The 18,459-nt window shown below is 38.3% G+C and overlaps 1 protein-coding gene across 2 annotated transcripts; it reads right to left on the reverse strand.

Moving 5' to 3' along the window:
* Positions 1-1,253: 1,253 nt before the first annotated feature.
* Positions 1,254-18,142, reverse strand: rps6ka4 (ribosomal protein S6 kinase, polypeptide 4). 2 transcript variants are annotated; one of them, XM_042430322.1, is made up of 19 exons: positions 17,803-18,142; positions 17,136-17,257; positions 14,001-14,072; positions 13,326-13,393; positions 12,779-12,929; positions 12,459-12,574; positions 11,276-11,383; positions 11,065-11,145; positions 10,747-10,850; positions 10,394-10,544; positions 10,132-10,293; positions 9,712-9,837; positions 7,746-7,879; positions 6,043-6,136; positions 5,693-5,863; positions 4,475-4,666; positions 4,230-4,389; positions 3,852-4,015; positions 1,254-3,750 (listed from the first exon to the last, which is right to left on the reverse strand). In XM_042430322.1, the coding sequence occupies exons 2-19, from the start codon at positions 17,221-17,223 to the stop codon at positions 3,538-3,540; spliced, it is 2,355 nt and encodes a 784-aa protein (XP_042286256.1). In that variant the 5' UTR covers positions 17,224-17,257; positions 17,803-18,142; the 3' UTR covers positions 1,254-3,537. The 2 variants fall into 2 exon arrangements, with proteins under 2 accessions (XP_042286256.1, XP_042286255.1); XM_042430321.1 differs by having other exon boundaries at positions 17,136-18,142.
* Positions 18,143-18,459: the final 317 nt, after the last annotated feature.

The raw sequence follows: 18,459 nt of genomic DNA on the forward strand, positions 1-18,459 counted from the left end.
ACAAGTCTTCAGCGTGTCTGTATCACCTGTCTCAAGTACCTCACATAACAAACCTCTTTTGCGGAGGTGCTGTTCCACTCATCATGACGCTGCTTTCTGTAAATGGTGGATAATAAATATGGATCAATGAAATACAATTAGGTTTTCATACAAAAACAAACCTTTGTGAATTCTGACCTTCTGAGTACTGGGAACTTTTTTATACACTAAAAACAATTCATGACCAAAACATAATTTCAAAAATCTGGAGAAGTTTATCGTGCATCTTTGAAATCAGTCTGCTGTTATGTTTCAGCCCATAAATGTCCCCCATTAACTGTGTTTGAATGGTCTGTTATCTAGTATATCTATCAAAATGTCATTATTAACTATCAAAAGATTATGACTGGTTTCAAAGCAGCAGTGTTTAAAGATGAAAGGCAGCCATGTTCACAGAAGAGTTTTTCTACAACCCAGCTGAGGAATGAATGAAGATGCTCAGAAATTTGCTTAACATCTAATTTTGTCCTATCATTTTTGTGCAATATGGTGGTATCGGTAGTTGTTCAGACTAGTGTGAAGTAACTTTAAAGCCCCTTATCTGACTTCAGCAACTCATAGTGGTCATTATCTCTCTAACAACATATAAACTGTACCAATTTTCACTAGGAATGTCTCTTTTTATTGCAAAAAGATATTCAGTATATAAGATATTCGACAGGGGGTTTGAGATACATTTGAATAACATCATAGATTTGAGTTCATAAAGAGCTGTCTTCACTGTTTAGTTCATGTTGTTTTGACATTGATTAAAGCGTCCTCCCTCTGTTATGAAATAGGTACATTTTTGGAATCACTTTTGTCCAGTGGAAGAGTTTTCAATAGATGTTTTTCACAGCACATATTTAGACTTGTCATAGCAGCAAAGGCACAGGTGCAACTGACAACATTAACGCTCGTTCAGTTCCATTCAAGCGTCAAATAAAGCCATACAGGTGAACCATCATGCACAAATGCAGCGTCATGAATTTGGGATAAATAAATGGGATTCAGCCATCGTTAATGTCATTAATTGCACCTGTGCTTTTCCTGCTTTAACATGTCAAAATGTCTGCTGTTAAAAAGCTCTATTAGTACCAATCGTTCACAATAAAAAAAACCATCAATATTAATGCATCTCAGTGTAATTGGTGCTGACAGTCCTCAAACTAATGAGCACTCTTATCACAATCACTTACAAAACAGTATCAGCACTCAAGACAACACACACACCATCTATTTAAAAGTAGTTTATTTTGCACCAAACAAAAAATCTTGGTGCAAAAGATAAAACTCCCAGTTATGACATCAGTGACAGTGCATCTCAGTAAAATAGTAATGCTCAAAAAAAAAAAAGAGAGAGAGAGAAGAAAAATATCATTTACTACAACAAAAGAATATCAACACCAATAAAAGCACAGTTTCTTAAGTAAAAATGTTCAATTTTCAAACACAAACAACCTGTTACCTTTTAAAAAGACAAAGGCAGCAAACAACAACAAGAAAATAATACAGTAACTTGCAATAATGCTTCATCTGGTACAGAAATATCAGTACAACCAATCTCCCAGCGCCACTCATGCTCTCACACAGCCACGCACACACACACGGTGCTGGTACACAACAAGAGCCAATTTCACATGAATCCCATTACCACAGCATTAAAATCAATTACATGTAATAAATATCAGTGAAAGCACCTTTAAAGCTGAAATGTGTTTAATTGATCAACTGTGCAACTTGTAAAAAAAAAAAAAAAAATCCAATAAAAACATAATTACATCAGGAGACTATACCATACCATTAAATCATTACAGACATCATTTTTTGCTCTAAATCAAGGATGAGTATATACACAACAGCTCTCGCAGGATGGTCTCCAAAGAACCATTTTTAAAGTCATGATTAAGTGTATCATTGTATAACATCATTTTCATTTCAAAGCAATAAAATATTTTGAACCACATCTGTAAAAAGACATATTTGGGTGACTTATGCAGCCCAGGTGACAACAAACTTAAATCTTAAAATCAAAGCGTAATCGACAGGCAACAATACTTCACTGTATCAAATCTGTTTTTATTTGTAATAGCTGCATTTGGCGCTGGTCTGATAGGCTAATAGAAAACTGCAATACCCTTTTAAAAATCACCAGCCCAAGACAATGTGCACTCAAAAATCAGTTAAATCAATTTTTGCTCCAATCTACGTGCAAACATTCTGAGTGACACTTTCTTAATGAGCCCGAAATACCAAAATATAGAAAATGTTCTTATAATTCATCATCACAACAGATTAGCATGCTAGAAATCCTCAGACAGGCACAATAATGCGAGTAATTTACAGCAAATATGACAAGAAAATCGCTCTGTGTATCATGACTACTTCTGTGTCTTCATCTCTTGTTACAGGTGCTGCTACTGTTGGACACTTAGTTAGTACTGCGACCACTTCAAATCAAACTGATTGTTTATCAAAACACATTATCGGAGCAGTGTATCAAGACATGAGCTCCGTGTTGTGTTCAGTGGGATCTGTAGAGTTGGTAGTGTATTAGAGGTGCCACTGCTTTGTCAGTGTCCTTTGGACTGAAGATCATCACACAGTTAAAACTGTATTCAATAGAGAAGATTTCGACTACAGCAATAATCATCCTTTGCCATCTCCAAGGTTCTACATATCACAAGCATTTCCCTCAGCGCTCAGTCCAGAAATATTCTTTCCTTTTCAACCATTTGATCATTTACATTCTCTGCAAATAGTGCAAACAGCTAGATTATTTTTGACCAACCTAAACAATTTAGAAAAGTTAAAAAAAAAAAAAAAAAGACGTTTCGCTATCTTTACAGAGCAGAGTGCCTACATGTGGCAAAGCACTTGTAAAGCAGTGGCCAAATCATTATGTGTGGCAAAGTTAAAAATAACTAGATACAATCAAAGTATTAAATCTGCAAATTACTGGAAGGACTACTCGTTTGCTATGTGCAAATTAAGTGTGTATTCACACCGGCTCAATTGATATATTCACTGCTTTGCTGTATATATGGCTTCTGCTCATTTATGGCTCCTTTTTCCCTTTATCCCTATATAACCAGGCACTGTTTCTTACCCACAGTGAAAACAGGTAAATGTCTCATTTTTAACTTTTAGTGTGTGATGTCACCACATTATAGTGAGCGAATACTGAATATGTATTCATTTTTCTCAAGGCAACCAATTTCTGTACATCTTAGAGATGCCGAACTAGACCTCTACCATCTCATCTTACATCCAAAATACATGTGTGGTTTGGGGAAAATAATGCACGATGATATGATGAATGAAGTTGCTTTACCATGTTAGTAAAAAGTGGAATTCAATTTTGTGCTGAAAACCTAAACACTAACCTAAACCAGTCTTTTGGTTTGTCAGTATGTTTTTTGGAACTGGGTGACAGTATCACCACCGGAGGACATCTTGTTGCCAGTATGAGCACATACCACTTCATTTTTTCTACTTTCCTCCCCACTGCCATTTAGGCTAGCTCTGCTTTGGGGTCACAGTTTGCTTTGGCTGTGCTTTGGATGGTGTTGCAGAGGCGGAGGAGGAAGTGGAAGAAGAAGAGGAAGAAGAGGATGAGCTCCATCGGGTCTCTACACCTGTGCTTGTCATCTTGAGCTTTCGTCGTTTTGCAAGGGGAGCGTTGTCGACACTTTTCAGAAAGAAGCCCTCTCTCTTACCGCGGTTGAAAGCCTGGTGAGAGAAGAAAATGACAGTGAGATGAGACACATTAAGTACACGCACTTAACATATTGTTTCAAAAACTCTGAGACATTAGTACACAATGCTGTTACCTTGTAGGTGGCGTTGACATAGGTGCGGACAGTGGGCCCACTGGACTCCAGCACATCTGGAGTGCACAAAGGAGTGGTGGACATGGATGCTCCGCCTTGCAGCCAGCTGTTCTCTTTCAGATCAGAGAGTTTGAGACGCATCTCTGGATCCACTGTCAGTAGACCTTAAATCATAGAGCAAAGGGTTAAAACAGAGAAAGAGACACAGACAAGAGAACAAGATAATGACGCGGGCTAACAAGCTGACTTGCATTGACATTCCTCTCACGGCTAGAAAACAGTGGGAACACTGTAAGCCATCCACCATGCTATTTGCCAACAGTGCAGACAGAAACAGAATCAGAACATGCGTCAGTAAAAGCAAACCACATCTCATACCTTTCACAAGCTCTTTTGCATCCTCTGACACACCCTTCCAGGCCTCCCCATCCAATGAGAAATCTCCCTCTTTTATCTTCTGCATGATGTCGGCAGCATACGATGAGGTCATCCCCTGCTGCTCGCTCTGAAATGGCACCTGGCCTGACAGCATGGTGTACTGATAAAAAACACACACAGATAGTAATGAGCACTTCAGTTAGCCTGTCTGATGTGATAAAATCAACAGTTTTGAGTGAAATTACCAGGATGACCCCAAGACTCCAGAGGTCACAGGCCTTGTCGTATCCTGCGCTCTCAAAAAGTTCAGGTGCAGCGTACTGCAGCGTGAAGCAAGGAGTCTGCAGGGGGGCGCTGCCTGCGGGGCACAGGCGGGCGAATCCAAAATCTATCACTTTAAGCACAGAGCTCTCTCCCTCGTCTGCAAACAGCACGTTCTGTAAGATAAACCGACAAGAAACATGATCATCCACTTATTTTTCTTTACTTTTTACACTCAGGCCTCATTTTTTCCTGACAGAGCAAAGACTACTAAATATCACTATTAAATACTGCAAGTTGGTATGTTCCTGACCTTGATATATTGTATGTGTTTGGTATTTTGCAGCACATGCAGCACAAAGGTGGGAATAGGGGCCAATGGTGAAGTGTTATCATTCAAATGAGGTGTCAAAATTAGTTGTGGATATTTGAGTGAGACAAAAGCTGTTTCCACATCACTATGATTCAACATTTGCTGATTCTGACAATAAGCGCAAACTAAATGCTTAGAGAGGAAATGTGCATGAATTGTAGAATAATGTAGATAATGTTTTGATAAACCAGGAAATGCATTTAGATCAGCATCAAAGATAAAGGTTTATGTAATTACAGCAGGCAGCTCAGTAAAACACTGTGCAGAACTAAAATGGGTGATTCTTCACTGCTGTCATTCACAGCTGCTTTATACTGTATGAAAGTCATGTCCTTCAGTTAATTAAATCCCGACAGCCTTCTGAAATCAAGATACATGTGTGATAAATCTGCAGCCTTCATTTTGAAAAGTGCCGTGCTGCAGCGCAGACAGTATGCACGACTGTCCACGGTGTTTACTTTTATTTAATCATGTGAAAATGATGTCCCAAAATAACCACACAAACATTTACACACATCAAACTGGTTGGTTAAAGATCTGCCAGTTTATGTGAGATATCCTGGAGGCGCACGACACATGCAGTTCACAGAGGAAAAACACTGAGATAATTAAAACTTCACTCTGTTCTTGTTCCCACTCTCGTTCTCTCTCATCAGTAATTCTACTCACCTTGGCTTCATTTCTAACTTCACTGGCACGAGTTTCGTTTTGAATTATTAAAAATGGATTTTTAATTTCAATCTGATGTGATACAGTGGAACTGTTTTGAATTAAGTGGGAGATTCTGTATGTTTACGGAAATCAATTGAGTCATCAAATCATAGCCCACCTCTGGTTTGAGGTCTCTGTGCACGACTCCAGCCTCGTGCATGAAGCTGACAGCTGAGACCAGGCTCTGTAACAGCTGACTGGCTTCCGCCTCTCCAAAGAGTTTCTTCTTCTTGATCCTCTCTAGCAGCTCCCCACCTTGCAGAAGCTCCATCACTAAATATGTGTGGTACTGAGAGAGAAGGAGATGTGCAAAAAGAAGGGGTTGTGATGACATTTTTAGAGATAGCTAGATAGCTTTATATCCAGTATTGCAAAGTTTCTATCCTCAAATGTGCATACAGTATATTAAATTAATTAAGGAATTGTACATGTCATTATACATAAGTTTCCTGGATTTTTCCATTGTACCTGATCAGTATAGACGTCATGCAGCTTCACGATGTTTGGGTGAGCCTCACATTGCCTCAAAGCAGCAATCTCCCTCTGGGTGTTTGCCTCCATTCTAATAAAATCAAAAGAAAACAGTTTTACTTCACTGTTCAATACTTGAGACATACACACATACGAGAGAGATACACAAAATAAAACACAGTCAGTGGGTGAGGGGTGGGTGGTACTCAAGGCACTGGCCCAATCCTGCCGCAAATGGGACAGATTCACAGTTCCTCCAGCCTGCAACCCTCCCAGCAGCATAGAGTACAGAGTAGCACCCTCTACACGAGAACAAATCCTCAGCACGCCCACACACACAAGAGGAAAGAAATCATCATGGTACATATTGTTTCAAACAGCAGACAAGGAACCAAAGAAAAACATCTATAAAAACAACTGAAAAAATTATGAAAAATGTCAGATGTCCATTATACAGCCCCGGAGGATCTGTAGCTGCTTGTTCCATTGATGTCAAATATCAAAATCATCTTTAAGCCAGTTCTTCAGATGAAAACAATTTGGTTTTCTCCATTTCCAATGAATGAGTGTGGTCCTCTTTACTGAGAGACATAATTTATGGCATAATGGGATATTTATACAAAACATATGACTTAAAAAGCTTACCACCTCAGCGCAGAATGTTTTCTCTGCGGGGCAGTGCCACAGTAGATGTATTAATGTACCTGTCCTGCCACTCTGACCCATTTAAAACACAATTCATTCATTTGTGGGGGATTATATATATATCTGACCTGAATAAAACCTTTGACTGAATAACTTTATGCTTAACATAGTCTGACAAATAATAAAAGCTGCAATATGTTTTCCCGCAGGTCTATAGTGAGAGATACTCCTAGGTTTATTTAGTTTTAGTCTTTTCCTTTTTTATTATTAGTGCAACAATTATCAAAAGTGTTCAACAGAATTTGACAAGGTTTGAAAACAGTTCCTTTGCCATCACTACTCACTGTGTCTTTATGGCTAAATGTTATGCCATTAACAATGTAACCTTTTAGTAACATTTTCAGCTGGATATACTGAAAAAAGTTGGCATCATTAAAATACTGCATACTGCATTTATCTAGTAAAATCAATAATATTGCCATTAGAAAGAAATTGGCACAATTTGGTAATACTTTCCTGCTGCCAAACCTTGTTAAAAACCAGTTTCCAGACAATTTGTTAATTTCCTTGAATCATAGCTGTGGAAACTTTAGAGGAATGGTGGAAATGAGAAAAGACAGTCTGGGGAGTACATTCATTTTTATCACGTCTGCTCTCCACCATAATGATAAAGGCAAATTCATCCATCTCTTGAGGTCTTTTACTTTTTTCCAGAGCTTAGGACCATTCATCTCTAAATATTTCAACCCTTGTGTTCCCCATACAGTGCAGGTAGAAGCTAAGTGATCAGACACTGTAAAATCTTTAATGTTAATTTTTAATTCATACTTTGATTACTTCTAATGGCACAGGACAACCCTGTCTAGCACTGGTTTGGAGCCAATTTAATCTGTTTTGTCACAAAATTCTTTCTAGGGTTAATACTCTGCATCTCAGAAGGAGAATGGAAAGGTATACAAGAAACAAACATGCTGTCACTTATACAATCAGATGGTGCAGTGATACAGTAAACACACGAACACAAAGTTATGTAAGAGCAATGTACTAAGACTCACCTGCGGCTGACGATCTTGACTGCAAACTCATGGCCACTTTGCTTGTGTCTGCATTTCCTGCACACAGAGAAACTACCCTCACCTAAAGGTGGCCCGTGGAGACACAGCTCATAGTGCTGGAAAAACTGGGATTCCTAAATAAAGAAGGGAAAGCGTGTGACTTTAAGCCTGAGAGATGTGTTTATTAGTTATTTTCTTGTGCAATAAAACATGGCTCCCAGCACAAAGATCTGGCTTCGGTGCGCATTGATGAATGAGCATTTATGTACCGAACAAGGGTTTGTTATAAACAAACAAATATTTTTGGATTTATATAGTGATAAAATTTGCCTTTACAATCACATGAAACCTGACTGGTCAACATATCAATGTTTATCATAACCACGCTGTTGTTGTTTTTTACATAATATAATGAGCTGTGATACACATTTTTGTTGTTACAATAGCAATGCAAACAATTACTACGTCAAATTTATGTATTACGTAACATTTGAGAAGGCCAAATGAAAATGATATGTAGCTCCAATTTGACTTCCCTTTCCAACAGGCAGTCTCATGACCTGAGATTTTCCATTCCTAAACATTTACTATAATATTGCACATTGATATCAGAACAAAGCCTCGTGATTATTGTGATATTTCTTCCATATTGCATAAGCCTTGATATGATATGACAAAACATCCTGTGAAATAAGATAGGCCAACTTTGGTTAACAAACTAAACTACTTTCTCTTCCTCCCCTCCTTCCTGTCTATCCTGATTAACAAACACTATGCTGAGCCTTTTTTAGATGCTACTTTACATCCGTCTAGATTACAGAGAGGAGAGATGAGGAACTGAGTCACCTAGGTTAGACAGTGTTAGCAAAATGTCATCTGCATAAAGATTGGCTTTGAAATCATAACCAAAAAGATACCATTTATGTTCTGATTATCTCTAACAGCACAGGCAAATGTTTCAAGTGTTACTGTGAATATGACTGGAGATGTAGGACAAGCCTGTCTAGTAGATCTATACAGTTTAAAACCACTGGTTTGGACATGTGCAGTAGGATTACAATAAAGAGCTGATTTAAAACACCTATTTTGTGATAAAATTCTTGAAATAAGGTAGGCCAACTGTAGTTAAAGCTGGAGTGCAGGACTTTTTTCTCCCCCTTCTGGCAGTGAGAGTAAAGGGGGGTGCTCGGCTGTGATTGCTTGACATAGGCATGCAGCACGCTCTCATGCGCACCCCCAATGACAGGCGTACAGAGAGGGCCGGTAAAAACTGATATGTTTTGACGGTACACAGGCCCAAAAACATATTTTTTCGAAGCCCACCTGCTTACCGGGATTTGTCCCAGTATGCCAGTACACCACTGGCCATAATCTGCTGTTGCAGTTGTAAAACGGTGGATAAATTGTTTTGAGCGCCACACAAGCCCCGTGAAATGACTCGTTTCACTGTCAGAATTTGATCCATTAGGTCCTACAACGTTTGGAAAGTCTAGAAGACCCACACGATTAATGGCTAAATGGGCAGTTCAGGAATGTTGTGCCCTACCTGAGATTTAAAAACTCCATATACTGTGAAATACAGACAGATTTATCTGACACAACTCAATCAGCAGATAAATCTCAATCAGCATGATGTGAAAACATTTGGCAAGGGCTTGAATGTAACAGTAGATATTTATATGTGAAAGTTCCGCATTGCAGGTTTAATAAACTAGGCTAAATAAAACTAGTTTCTCTTTGTCTCTTCCTTCCTTTCTGCCCTGATTAACAAACACTATGCTGAGCCTTTTTTAGCTGCTATTTCACATCTGTCTAGATTGCAGAAAAACTTCAAATAAAGTCGAGACACTTTATGTTAGTGAGGTAACCTTGCAAAAACATTGCAAGACTGCCCTTAAAACATATCTTTATTCCTAAATCACTTAACACCTTAACCAAAAATGGGTTTATAAGTGAATATCCATACCTCTAACATTGCACTGCGTTGGACAGAGGCCGAGCCTGGTCGATCAGCACGAATCTGGGACTCTACAAAGTCTCCCATGACCGCGTTCTTATTGAACAGGATGGAGGGAGCAATAAACGAGTAGCCCTAAAAAAACAGAGAAGAGATGTTGGGTTTATGACGAGGTAGTAGACGCTGAGTAGACTGCTGTGAATGACAGAGGGAGCGGACTACTTAAAAAACACAACATCATTATCAAAAAACATACATCCAAACACACAACTCTATTAATAAAAAAGGAATTAAGACACGCTTTTCTATTATCTTTATTATCAGGCTCGCATTTCAGAATGACAATCTTTTCAGATGATAGTTATGGATATTTTATATATTGGAAATCCAGCTTTTGTTAGTGTCCAGGTTGAGACAGCAAGGACTGACCTGGAACAGGCGGTCTGTGCTTGGGGGCGTGCTTGCCGGAGAGTAGACTGGATCCATCCCCGTGAACTCCTCAGCAAAGTTCCCCACGTCAAGTTCACTCTTCAACTCTGGCTTGAATGGACTCTGCACCTTCTTCTGGGCTAGGTCATCCCAGTTTAGTCCCTGTCGGGCAAACAAAAAGCAGATGGGGAGAGTTTATGAATCAGTAAAAAGATGGAAGAAGAGAGGCACTTGAGTAAGTAGCAGCTGAAGAAAGAGGAACCTTGAAGAAGGAATGTGCTTTGATGTCTTCAGCCCCCCGTGGTCCAGAGCCCAGCCTCTTGTGGGGATCTTTCACCAACAACTTCCTGAGCAGGTCCTGAGCAGTGTGTCCAATCATAGAGGGGAATGGTGGATCACAGCGCAAAATACGTCTGAGGAGGGTGGAAAAGATGATAATAAGTCCTATTTTATCAACATAGCACCCTCATAACATACTAAGACAACTCAAATTAGTTAAGTTAAAAAAGTTAAGTAAATGGTACCTTCAACACAATGGCTGAGATCATTTTTATGAGTTGAGAATAAAGATGATTGAGATTTGGATACATATTTTAAGAAGTCAGCAGCACTCACTTTGACACCTCGCTCTGGGAGTTCCTCTCTCCCTCCAAAGTAAAAGGAGATGCTCCCGTCAGCAGCTCAAACATCAGGATCCCGAGGCTCCACCAATCTACCGACTGAGGGAGGAGACGGGTTAAAAATACATTACATAAAGAAAAATGGACAAATTACACGCAGATGAGGTAGCCTATCATCAAACTGAATGTAAAAAATATATAATTTGAACCTTACTTCACAGGTGCTCATTGAGATCATTTAAAATCTTTAGCATTACCAAAATTATCTGAACACTGGAAACCAGTGCTCGCTGCCTTACTGTCATATCTTTACCTTGCCATGTCCCGCCTTCCCCCGGATGATTTCAGGTGCCATGTACTCAATAGTGCCACAGAAAGAGTAGGTCCTTTCCTTCTGTAATAAGAAGAAAGTGAAGATTAAGTATGACCGTAAAAACAATTATAATAGGAACAAATCATTGTTAAGATTGCGATAACAAATGACGAACGTTCCATGTATCATTGCCCACTTCGTGTTTACGTACCTCTTCGACCAGAAACTCTTTGCTGAGCCCAAAATCAGTCAATACCACATGTCCTTCATTGTCTAGAAGAATATTTTCCAATTTGATGTCTCGGTACACAATCCCAAGCTGAACAAAACAAAAATACGTACCAGTTAATTGTATGGTACGTGCTGTGATTTGTGAACAGAGATGGCTTTCATTGTGCACAGTATATGGTAAAAATCTTCATAAGAAAACAAAAAATGACCCATTATCTACCGATTGTTTTCAGTAATCACAGCATTTTCCAAGCCCATTCAGTGCTTTTAATCTTCTAAAGGTCTAACTCCTAAACTTGTCAAAGTAAACTGCCTGACCAGCTACACAAACAGAAGTGCAACCCTTAATTGCAACATTACCTCAGGAAATGAGAACACAGCTCACCAAAGGTGCTGTTATTTACATGGTTTTACTTGATGCTATGCAAAGGAACAATTCCTAACAGTTGACATTATGTTTTCAGCCTATATTAATTATTTAAATGCTTTACTGTGAATCTAGTTTGCCCAGCAAGTGTCTTTACTTAGTTATAGACTAAGCTGATTCATAAGAACCCCAGGAGTGTATCCATAAAGTTCTAAAACATCCTTGAAAATGCACACACTCTATCTTCCCTGCATACAGTGCTTTTTGCATATGCTAGAAGAAGACATAAGGATCATTTAATGGCACAGTTGTTCACCTGAGGTTAGAGCTAAATTTACAGCTACAGTAGTTTTGAAACATTCTTAGGTAACCACTAGGTAACTTTAGTGAGCTAAAGAGTATTTCAGGTAGTAAAACAATAGCACAGAGTTGACTTCCTGCCCAGCATCAAACTGATGTCAAATTTAACAACTATCTGGTAAAGAAAGTTTAGCATTACAGTTTACTCCTATACTAAAGAGGTGGTGGTGACTAAACCAGAGCTAAAAGGAACTAAATATGGGACTAACATTAGTCAGGTGGAGAGAAACATGATTCCAATAGGATGATAATGTTGCTCCGTCAAAACTGTGTAAGTAGGAAACTGCTTTCCAACACGTCAGACATAACAATTCTATAAGGTGATATCACTGCACTCTAAGCTCTTTAAGCTCACCTTGTCTTTCTTCTGCTTTCTAGTGCCCAAAAATCAATAAATGAAGATTGAAGTTATAGTACTGGAAGGAGAAACGCCCACCTTGTGCAGGTGCTCCAGAGCAAGGATTATTTCCCCAATATAAATCCGCACCGCTTCCTCTGGAAAGTGATCCCGCTGGTACAAATGAGTGAACATCTCCCCGCCGCTCACATAGTCTGCACTCACACACACAGACAAATACACAGGGAGCTTGAATAGACATATACAAAAATTACGCAAACACACATTATGCACAAAAGGCCAACAGACACACAAACAGTAATACACAGAAACATAAAGAGAACATCTATTCAGAACTTCAAGACTGCAGAGACATGAGTTCTACATATTTGGTTAGACCTTTGTGTCCCAGCACTCACCCAGGATGAGATGCAGCTTGCTCTGCGTCTGAAAGGCATAATGGAGTGTGACCAGGAAGGGAGACTGGCGGATGTGCTCCAGCACCTGCCTCTCCGTGCGAGTATGTTCCGTTGTCTTTGCCTTCTGAACGATAGCTGCTTTCTTTAGCACCTAGAGTAGTATATAAAATAAACTTACTTATATTTTAACTGATTGGGGTTTTCCATCAGTATATTAAGTCAACACCAGGAAAACCTACACATCCTAAATGGATTTAGTCCTACAGACCAGGTGAAGAAAAATACTGTATTAAGTTATAGCAAACTTCACTTTGTTGCCTATCATTTTTAGATTGACATCTCTTCATGTGTTTATTTCAAAGTAACAAAATGTGCCCAAGAAATTAAGTATTACATATACTTTTGAATACAAACAAAATCAATTCATCATCAACATAAAACATTTCAAAAGGTTTCTTGTCTTAGATTTAAAGCAAAGCCCAGTGATTCATTTTTTGAGCCAAGAAACAGTTTTGTGATCACATGTAGTTCAATATTACAGACTCACCTTCATTGCATAAAGCTGGCCTGCATCGTGGCCGCTGTTCTTCCTGACCAAAAACACTTTTCCATAAGCTAGACAAAGACAAACAAATATTTCTTCCAGTCATTCAATAACTTCTTGAAAGAGAGCCCCACAAGTACCAGCAAACAAAGAAACATCATCAGATTGTGCCTTAATTAGTTGTGGAGCTGCTGCAAAACACGAGCACAAGGTGAACAGGTGCAGAAACGATTTAACTCAGCTAAATATATGCAAAAGCATTCCTGAACACTAAATTTAATCAGGTGTTGTTCTGTTGATAGAAGCCGCTTCTCATATCTCCCATAGGTATTTAGTACGGCAGAGGTCTAATAACAAAGACATCTACAGCATCTGGTCTACCCTCTAAACATCCGCATATTAGACATGCTGTCTTGATGATTTGCAACTCCCAAACCAGGATATGAATGTAAAGACATGTTTTGTCACAGCGCTGAAGTCCTCAGGGATGCTTTCTCTATACCGGCTATGAATATCAATTACAAACACTCTACCCCAAAGATATTTAACCATGGCAAGAAAAACACATCCTGTCTGCTTTGAGTATTTTCCATACTGACATTTCACTCAAGTTTTTCTTAAGGTTTGACAACACTTATAATTGTATTTCATATATTTCACGCTTCACTTGACACTTACCTCCAGTGCCCAAGACTTTGAGCAGCTCAAAGTTCTCCATGCCGACCCTCTCAGTGTGTCCTGTGAGGTTAGCTAGTGGCAGAATGAAGAAAACGTCTTCAAAACATACAGTAAATATGCTCATTTTTTTCAGTACACTGCAAACATTTAAAAAATGCATTAACATCTCTTAAAGTAATTAGAAACATATGTCTAACTTTTAAGAGATACCAAGTTTTAATTGTGAACAAGTCAGTTTAGCCTCACACATGAACTGAGATTGACTATCAGCAGTCTACACAAGAGACTTGACAAAATCATCATAATATTAGAGATTATCAATGCGGGTCATTCTGTTTCAAATCAGATAAAGTTGTTGCAGCACCGTCTCAAATTTTGTTTAAACCTTGTCTATATCATGAATGGGTCCTAAAACCAAGGCCTGTAAAATATTTCTGTTCAAATCCTATGTTTTCATATTTTTTTCAGCCCTTGATATTATTTCATTTTTATAGCCTCAAAAACACCTTCTCTGGTAAGCCACGTTTAGGCATTAATATCTTGACAGGTATTGTTCCTAGATTCACCAAACTTTGTAGGATAGAAGAAAAACATGTTCTGTTTGCCAAAACCATTAAAAGCCTGCATTGCATGCCATGTTATTTTTATAAGGCCGTAGATTTGGAAAAAAGTGCAAAATTCCTGAATGAGAGTGATATTGAAGGTACTACAAACACACATTTTTGCACCAATATGATATCAATCATTATTTTTTCTGCAAATACAATCTTTTATTAATTTTGTGCCAATATTTGAGGTCTCTACCAGCAAAGTACATGAAGATATTATGAATAAAACATGGCATGGTAGCATATTGGTCATTTTCATAGGACCAAAATGGTATGTAAGGCAGCTAGTAGGAACATTAAAATGTAGATGGAAATTGCTTGTGTATGGTTATTAAGGGTACAAAGTGCCAATGTCCTTCTGTTTTTCCTTCATACAAAAATAGACACAGATTTGAGAGATATTTTACCTCTGGCAGAAAAACATCCATTTCAGGATTACATTTTTTCACCTCAGTATCTCCATTATTGAATTCCTGTGTCATAGGAATTGTAAGAAATAAAGGATAAACATGTTTTCAGTATGTTCATTGGAATAGAGGGCATTTGAGATGGGAATGTGTCACCAGTAAGGTCTTAGATTTTGAAAATAAGTGAAATATTTTGATAAAACCTCTGGTATAAGGAGGAATAAGTGGTATCCTAATTGGCTCTCTCAGGCTCCAGTGGGAGTATCTTAATGTGTTTTCACAGGTTTCAAAGGTTGGATGTGTTTATACATGTAGTTTTACAGTGTGCATGTTATAAAACTATATGCCCTGATAGTAAAGAATATAGCTTGTATTAATGACCTATAGAAAACATGTATTTCTTAACTCCAATCAATATTTCAGAGGCTGGGACTCACATAGGTACAGATAATAAGGGAACACCCTGCTTCTTCATGATGGAAATTTTTTCCCCCTAGAGTTAAAGCAATGCCTTCATAACTATGCACATGTATCTATGAAGGGAACATGGAAGAGACACTGGCACTCTGTACACTAAATGACCATACATTAAGCTATTTCCACATTTCCATTTTTATGTTCCTACTAGCTACCCCACATAACATTTTGATCCTATGAAAATGACCAAAAAATGCTACCACGCCTTGGTTTATTCATAATATCTTCATGTCCATTAGTGGTAGAGACCTCAAAATGACACAAAATTAATAAAATATTGTATTTTGAAGAAAAAATAATTGATACCATATGGGTGCAAAAAAATGGGTTTATAATACCCTCAATATCACTCTCATTAGGGAATTTTGCACTTTTTTCCAAATCCTGGGCTTTATAGAAAATGAATACGCATGCAGTACAATGGTTCAGTCATACTGAGAACATGTTTGTCTTCCATCCTACAAAGTTTGGTGAAGCTAGGAACAACACTTTTCAAGACATTAATTCCCAAACATGGCTTCCCAGAAAAGGCATTTTTGAGAGTGTAAAAATTTTAAAAAAAACAGGAATTGAACAAAAATATTTTACAGGCCTTAGTTTTGGGATCCAAATATTATATAGACAAACTCTGAACAAAATCTGAAACTGTGCTGCAACCACTTTCCTGGATTCTGTCTGATTTGACAGGGAATGACCCATGAGCTAAAAGTGAAAAACTCATATGTTATATAAATATATATATTTTTTGAAGACTATCGCTATTTTGCAGGTATTACAACACTATTACTAGAATAGAGTCTCTATATACACGCTATAGATTAAAACGTTGATGGTTGTTGCACTTCAATCAATATCTACATCCCAACTGATGAGCTCACTGTAAGCACAGTAATACATTACTCCTGTGACAGCTGATGAAAAATATTCTATAACACCACACACGGCCAGACCTGCGACTTACTTTAAATGTTCAACCTACTGAGAGAAGATGCAGCAGCCGTTATCTGCTTTATACGATTCAGAGTGGATTTTCTGAGTAGAGTAACACTATAAGTCTCGATCAAATTTGTATTCAGGCTGAAGCACCACAAACTAAGTCAACATCCCTTTCTGAAGGCGGTGCACCCATCTCCTGCATCTCCTGTTCACAAGCTCCTCAGGTTTGACACACAGATGCTCTGAAAGCTCGGCACATGGCTGCAGTAAGCTCTTGTCAGACTAATTACTTGAGCTTATGCTGAAGGCCATGCAGTCCATGATCTACATATACTGAGCAATGAAAAACACAAATAGAATCATGTATCATGTGAAGCAAATACTTTGTGTATTGACTTGATTTTATGGGACATTTTGGGGTTTGTTGTATTGTACCGCATCGTATTGATGGTGTTTCTAATATGTTGTCCACCCACTGTATATGAAGAAGCACACAGTTGAAAAATGATAAACATATTACAATATAATACAAACATCACATCAAACTCCAGCCTCAAAAATGACCAGAGTTCAAATCAATCAATACATCCCTGACAAAGGTTCAACATTTAAAAAGTATACGTTTCACGAAGGTTGTGTTTATTTAATGATGGAATTTAACTACAATTTACAGGGGTTGTATTCTCTGTTTACACAGCTCGACTTACCATTGGTGATTTGATGCTTGACGGTACAGGCTGTTTCGTTTGTTTTTGCATCGGAGTCATCACCACTATCAGATGCGTCCCCAGGCATAACTTACAGAAAAGTAGACTGTACCCTGTAGAGACTGTCGAAGATGAACTGGGTTGCCAAATGTTTTGGTGTTTACAAGATGTTACACTAAACTCTCAGCTATTAAAAAACAACAACCTACAGTAGCTGCATTACTGAGAATACAGGGATTATCGAAATGACCGGACAGATGTGTTTCCTGCACAATACTGCTGCCCAGACATTAATCCCGATTCGCTTGACATCCTGGTGTTTCGCATTATTTATCTCATGTGATTGGCCGAAATCAATCTAAAAAAAAACCACAGACGTGTTGTTATCAGATAGTAGCTGCTCACTGCGTTAAGCAATCATTCGCTTTATTTCACAACTGACTATGACAAAGACATTCAACACTGATTTTGAGTAACTGTCACATATGTGTTACCCTGAAGTTTAAGTGGCTAACGTTAGCATTACTAGCAGTCATTCACTAACTAACGTTACCTGACGTTACTCAGTTATAACGTTTTCGCTAATTTTACAGACACGACGCGTTATTACTCAGTGCGTACACCGCTAGTTAGTTAACAAAATTGCTACGATAACTAGACATGTTACCTATCCAGCTGTTGTGGTTTGTAGTAAACTGGCAAACTAGCAGCTAGCTAACGCATTTGCTCCTGTTGCCCGTCAAACTTTGAACGTTAGCTGTCGTTAACGCTGTTTTAGTTAGCGGTGTTAAATGGCCTCTTCGTCTATCAGCTATCAGACCATGTTGGTAAAAGGCCAGTTTGGGTAGTTCCTGATCTTCTTTGTCTCCACTAAAGCCAAGTTCATGATTCGTCCATGTTAAAGATATTTACAGCTCACTTATTGTTTTTGTCAGCTGCTAGCTAACTGCTAACACCAGGATGCTTTCGACACAACCTGGGCGACGGTCAGTCACGTGACACGTCAGTGTGGGCGGGGCGACGTTGCATACTGATCCTATCTGGTTTCAATTGTAGTATAATCAATTAGGTGTAGGCCTACATTTCTTCACCATATAAATAACTCCATTTAATAGTTTTTTTTTTATCATTATATAAATCTTTGATCTCTTCTTTAATTTAAAAAACTAAGAAGGTTCAGAGAAGAGCTACATCCAGGTCTGAAAGAGAAGTCATATGAGGAGAGTCAAGAAAACTACATTTACCAATTTTACCATACAGGAGACATAGTGGAGACATGATTGAGGTCTATAAGCTTGTTCACAGAATATATGATATCACAGGC

Source organism: Thunnus maccoyii, chromosome 13, assembly GCF_910596095.1.
Source record: "Thunnus maccoyii chromosome 13, fThuMac1.1, whole genome shotgun sequence".
Lineage (NCBI taxonomy): Eukaryota > Metazoa > Chordata > Actinopteri > Scombriformes > Scombridae > Thunnus > Thunnus maccoyii.

What these genes read in the sequence shown, in the direction of transcription:
- rps6ka4 (XM_042430322.1), bottom strand. Translation starts at nt 17,223, where the DNA reads ATGCCTGGGGACGCATCTGATAGTGGTGATGACTCCGATGCAAAAACA. An exon ending in GCCAGCTTTATGCAATGAAG is followed by an intron (nt 12,930 to 13,325) that starts GTGAGTCTGTAA and finishes ATACTACTCTAG; the next exon opens with GTGCTAAAGAAAGCAGCTAT. An exon ending in AAGCACATTCCTTCTTCAAG is followed by an intron (nt 10,294 to 10,393) that starts GTTCCTCTTTCT and finishes TTTGCCCGACAG; the next exon opens with GGACTAAACTGGGATGACCT.